The sequence below is a fragment of the Plecotus auritus genome, assembly GCF_963455305.1.
Source record: "Plecotus auritus genome assembly, chromosome: 9".
Taxonomy (NCBI): Eukaryota; Metazoa; Chordata; class Mammalia; order Chiroptera; family Vespertilionidae; genus Plecotus; species Plecotus auritus.
In genome coordinates, this window is record NC_137783.1 from 27,017,123 (window position 1) to 27,023,122 (window position 6,000).

Consider the following 6,000-nt stretch of genomic DNA (forward strand, 5'->3'; position numbering starts at 1 on the left):
GGTCCAATCCATAGCTCACAGCAAATGTTGTTAGAACCCTTTGTTTCCCTACCCATCTCATTAGCGCTCACACTTCTTGGGCAAGCCTAGAGACTCAGGGCGCCTCCTGCTGGTCTCTCCAGCCTTCTCTCCCTCTGGCTGATTGGGTTCTTTTACTTTTCCCCCTAATTCCTCATTCTTGGCTCTATTTTTCCTCCTACACAATAATTTTCTTTTCCTTTGTAAACAATCTACTAGCCTATGTGTAGTTACTTTCAAATATTTACCCATTCTTCCACACTTTCTCAATCAGCATAAGAAGAGGCTCAGGAGTCCAGCAGGCACTTGGGAATCTTCCTTGGGGTAGAGAGGGAAGAGAGGGAAAAGGCATGAACACTTCACTGGTAATTTTAATTCGCTATTCTATCATCTTTATGCCCTTTTCACAGGTATTCAAATACTGGTACTATAGAACCAAATGTGACATAAGGAGAGATTTCTTTCTTCGCTTTAATATGTTGACTTTATGGATTTTTTTGAATCACTATAAATATCACCTTTTGATGGCTTTCGTTCTTTGACACCGTTATTGTGAGTGATATTGAAAAGCAGTTTCTAAAGAACTTCCATAGAAAAAAATTTAATGAGATTGTTTTGAAGTAGCTCTTCCTTTCCGTCTCCCTTCTTCTGCTTGGTGATGTATTGTCTTTCTCTCCAAAGAGACCTTTCTAGTCCCTGTCAATGGCAGTGGCTGGTCATAGTGGAGTGACCCTGGGATCCTGCAGTGAGTTCACTGCGCTGCGCCAGGGTTTGTGCTCAAGCTTTGGAGCTCAGGGTGATCCCACCAGTGATTAGAAATGGAAAATGAAATGGGGCCCAGTGGAAACTGGAAAGAAGCACCAAGGCCCCTGACAACCTGGATATCTGTAGTGGGGCGTTGCTTTAAGGACAAAACAAACCAAAAAGGTTGCTATTTCCTGAATATCCGCCCCCCTTTCCCCCGCCCCACAGTAGTGTTTTCCTCGCCATTAACTAGCTGGAATTCAGCACTTTATTTTTATGAAATCATCAGTCAGTAGTAATAATAACCTATTTGCCTCACGCTTTGCATTTGCCTACATTTTAACTCTGCAAAACTCTTTAAAGTAGGAAAGGCAGGCAACTGACCTCTCTTGCTTTTTTTAAATGACTTTTTAATAGATAGTAAATACCCATAGCACAGAGTAAAATCAGGCTGTGGGTACAGAAGAAAAATAAGCCTTGGGGGAGGTGGGGATGTCTTAGACGAAAATACCCACGGTGGGAATTATGAAGGAGGTGATCATCTGGGTGGGTTTTGAATAGAGAGTAAGATTTTAACAAGAAGCGATGGCAGGGTTGGAGGTGGAGGTGGGCTGGGGCTGTTGGAAGCAGAGGGGAGATTATGGACTGAGGTGCATAGATGTGGATGGGGCATATCTTCAGTGGTACCTGGAAGCTGGGTAGATTGGGGTGGGCATGGAGGGCCAGGTGGGCAGGATGGGAGGGTAGATGAAGGTTTTTGGTAGGAGTGAGACCAGGACTGTGGTGTAAACGGGTTCACAGTGGGAGAAGGAGGTCTTTGTCAGGAGGGCCCACACAAGAGGTTGGTCTTGAGACTAGGAAAGAGGCCAAGGATGTGTGGACATTTGGAAGTTGACTAGCAGGTGGGTGGGAGAGGAGATTCCGAGGTGGCCCTGCGGCTTGAGGCCTGGAGGGACAGTTCCTGAGCTGCTGAGAGCTGCAGAGGAAGTGCAGTCTCCCCTCCTGCTGAGAAGAGGCAGCGCCTCAGTACCTGTGGAGGACCAGCAGGGACATGGCCTGTCTGAGCTGAAGTGTGGCCTCAGTCTTGTCCTCAGGCGCCGTTGTATGAAGTGAGGGGCAAAGCGAGGGATGGTGTCTTGTGGAGAAACTGATCCTGTCCCTGGGAAAACCCATTGGAGTCCTGGTAGCCAAGGGAGGGGGGCACTTTCAATGGGATGGGGAGGCAGAGGCTGGGAGCACACTGCGGCCCTGGAACCTCCTAGACCTGGCTCTCAAGTACAAGGATATACTTGGTAAAGTGAGTCCTGTGAAGGTGCAGACTGAGGCGGGTATGGATCTAGAGGGAAGGTGGCACTACACCAAGGAGGAGACTTTACCTTGGCCATGGACTTTTCCTTGGCCATGACTCACACCACGTCTGTGAATCTGGGGGGAAGGCAATGAGGGAGGCGAGGTGGGGGTTCCCTGGTATCTGCAGGTATGGCTTACTATACCGCACCCTCCCATCATGAGTACTTCTCATTAGTAGTCATCATTATTCCTTTCAAGTTGGGCAAGTGCAATCATATTTTGCAAGGATTTTTGCGAGTAGAGCCATTTTTGGCTATGGCTGTATTATAAAAGTGACTTTCTAAATGGGTTATCTGGGGCTGTTTTGCAACTATATTAAGGCCCTGGCAACTTATTATAGTAATGAAATTTACTAAAAGAGCCACAGCACATCTTCCCTTTAGAGATGCTCATCGCCCCTTAGAAGCCACAAATGCTTCCAATTACTGAATGCTGTAAAAATTAAATCCACCCACTGCAAAAGGAAAACATTTATGGTTCTGCTAAATCATTTTCTTGTCTCTCTCTCTCTCTCTCTCTCTCTCTCTCTCTCTCTCTCTCTCTCTCTTCCCTTATAGACAAAAGTCTGACTACTGTAGAAAAAAAAGCCACGATTCATGATCAAAAGTGAAATCATGGAGACGAACAAAACAAGGCAAGACAGAGGCGGAAACAGAACGAAATCATGTGCTGAGACTCTGAAATGCCGCTTCCGGTTTTTCTTGGGACGGTTCAAAGGTGACAAGCAGGGTGATCTGTTGTACAAGCATATTATGAGGGAGCTGGTGACCTCTCCTTTTTTTTCCCTGTGGATCAGTGCTACTGTGAGCAAATGAAAATAGTTCTCAGTTTAAGACAGCCAGGCCAGCTCAGCAGTAAGCTTCCGAACTGAGCTGAGCTCCAGAAAGGAAACAGTTTCTGGTGCTTTACAAATGTCCAAGTCCATGCAAGTCCGAGCCCAGGCATTGCGGAGGATATTCAGGAATCCGTTCACGGGAGAGAGTTAATTTTGTTGTAGGACAGATGGGTGTTTTTCCAAGCTAACTGCAGTAAGCATAGTGTTGACTATGTTGCATGTCCCATGTTAGAAAACAGAATCCCGTCATCAGCTCATACAAATGATTTCCCAGTGCAGTGTCTGTTTTAAGCTTCTGTCAAACCGTTTGGCTTTTCTGCAGGGTCCCTGTGACTTGCCCACAATGCACTTCCTTTGTTAACTGGCTTACTGTGATGGTCTAACTCAGGAACAGATCTCAGGATGGAGAGCGTCAGAAAACCCGAATAAAGCTTCTTCTTGGGCTCACACTTCCTCCGAGGGGTCCTGAGGGGTGAGGGGACTCCTTCCACGAGGACTTGTTACCTATCCGCACTGGATGTGAACATGGGTGTTGGCACTGAACCTGAACTTTGGACTCTCATTCACACGCTGGTGCCATGGGCCCAAGGCGGGCCCCTAGCTGTGCTTTTTGGGTGGAAGTGAGGGAATAATGGGGTTCCCATGAAAGGTTGTGATGCATCTGGAAATGGACCGTCAATATGTTAATTTTCGTTGAGCGGCCTTGTGTTAAAACTGAATTGTGTGAGTCAGGGGTCACCTGGGACACTCACTATTGGCAAACGCTCCGATTTGTTTTGTGTTCTCTGTATCTTAGATGGAATGTGTGCCTGGCCAATTCTGTTTTCCTCCCTACAGTGGTAAGCATTACGGGCAGACAGCGAAACAGAAAAGGTCCGTTTGTGGGTAGTGTGTTTTTGTAATGGAACTGAAATATTAGGAGCGAAGGAGATAGGAAGACAGTAGATCAGAAGAGTCCCTCAAAGGAGAAGAAATAAATATAGACCTTCATTTGGTAAAAGATAACTGCAAGAGAATATTATTTTCCTACCATAAATGTAGCTGTTTCCTTCCAGAATAATGTGGAATTCCAGCGTGGATTATGGATTTTTTCCAACTTTCATTGACATTGCTTCTTGCCAGACACAGGGAGGGCCTGCCTTTCCTGAAAGGGGAGGTGCGGCCTGTCCTTGCAGACCAAGCTGTACAAATTCCTGAACTGCACATTTGCTCAAGTGACTGTATATACTTATATTCATAATTTAAATGATTAATTCTGGTCAGGTAAATGTTAAATTTGAAAATGTTTTATTACGTTACATCAAATAAAGTTTATTTGTAGCTGTAATAAAGCCACTTAAGTAATGATTTTTAATTGAAGGTCTAATGTCATAAATGTTGCTCTGTGTCAAACAGCAGAAGGGCAAGCTTCCTATACTTGCTAAATCCTCTCAGGTAATTAAGGCAGTTCTGTAGTTAATTGGATTTCACTGTGAGGATTCATCCATTTGGTAAGTTGTGTGTTTTTTTTTTTTTTTTAAGTGATTGTTCATTTCTAGATTTGATTAATGAGCGTTTATTGGGCTTTTGCTACCCTCAGCACTGTGGACAGGGAGGGTACAGAGATGCGTGAAGCAGATAGAAGGCAGGCATTTCTCAGGTTGTCACATGTAAGTTCCATAGCAGGTTGAGAGAGTGACATGTTTTTCCTGTCCATGAGACAGCATTATGGTTAATTGGGTTGATTTAGGTTTTCAAGTGTGTTTGCCTGATGTGTTTAATTAGTTATTAAACAGGGCTCTTTATCTCACCTGACTTGAACACCTGATGGTTGAACCCTCTGCTTCATTCTGATGACAGGGGCTGGCACTGTCCACTCTGCTTTTTATGGGTGGCAGCCAAATGAAAGGTAGAAACAGAATGAGAAAAATATCAAACATTATATTATTTCACCTATGGCCTAGGTCAGTGGTCGGCAAACTCATTAGTCAACAGAGCCAAATATCAACAGTACAACGATTGAAATTCCTTTTGAGAGTCAAATTTTTTAAACTTAAACTCCTTCTAATGCCACTTCTTCAAAATAGACTCGCCCAGGCCGTGGTATTTTGTGGAAGAGCCACACTCAAGGGGCCAAAGAGCCGCATGTGGCTCATGAGCTGCAGTTTGCCGACCACGGGCCTAGGTTTTGCTAAAGGTACTGCTTTTGTTTTCACTAAGCATTGGGGAAAATCACTGAAATAAACATGTTACATATATGTTATGACTGTTCAGCAAGAATGACTGTTATGACAAATGTCTGTCTCACTCTAGGGTATCAGCTGTCATCTTCTGGAAAGACTGAGTATTGGAAAGTGGAGGACCTGTAAGAGATAACTTCATGACAGTTGCCTTACTATCTAGTTTTATTTTGTAAATATTAAACAGGAAGCACTCACAGAGTTCCTAGGTTTCCTGAAACTCTCGTAATCCTTAAAGCATTTACCACGTGTCATGTGCTTGAGATGCCTGTATATGTTTTTAATGATTATATTTTCATGCAATTTTATTAGCTTCATTGTTTGCAGGCATGAGATCAACAATAAGAATAGAAAATGCAGGCAGCTTTTCAAATCGTTTATGCTAACATAATAATTGTCTGAATTGCCATCTGTAGGTGGTGGGGATTTTGATTGTCAAGTGAGTTCACAATTTAATGGATATAAATGTTTACAAGTCCCGCATTTTAAACAGTCCACGCCCCTTCCCATCTCAGGACCTTCATACATGCTTTCCCTTCCTATTCTCAGTTATTTATTTAATGCTTGTCTTCATCACTGTTCAGTAATTCTTCAGGGGCAGGGACCATGTCTGTGCTCCTCACCAATATGCCCAGCACCTGGCACCATGCTTGGGCCATATGTAGAGGCATATAATAGCTATTTTTAATAGGGAGGGAGGAAGGAAGGAAGGACAGGGAAGGAGGAAGGTCAGAGTTGACTTGGCACCCTTTTTAAAATTTCAGGGGAGGAACTGGAGACTGGAGTGATCCGGTGACCTGCGCCTGAGTGGGAGAGAGGAGCTGGGCCTAAGCT

At 44.3% G+C, this 6,000-nt stretch overlaps 1 protein-coding gene across 4 annotated transcripts in view; it reads left to right on the top strand.

Annotated features, from left to right (window-relative positions):
- Positions 1-4,299, top strand: part of HTR7 (5-hydroxytryptamine receptor 7) — an 80,011-nt gene extending 75,712 nt beyond the window's left edge. For 2 of the 4 annotated variants that reach the window (XM_080640061.1, XM_080640060.1), the window contains one exon: positions 2,670-4,291. In XM_080640061.1, coding sequence (XP_080496187.1) covers positions 2,670-2,712 — 43 coding nt within the window. In that variant the 3' untranslated portion in view covers positions 2,713-4,291. Of the gene's footprint in view, positions 1-2,669 lie in introns of all 4 variants that reach the window. The other 2 variants (XM_080640058.1, XM_080640059.1) reach the window with 2 other exon arrangements.
- Positions 4,300-6,000: the final 1,701 nt, after the last annotated feature.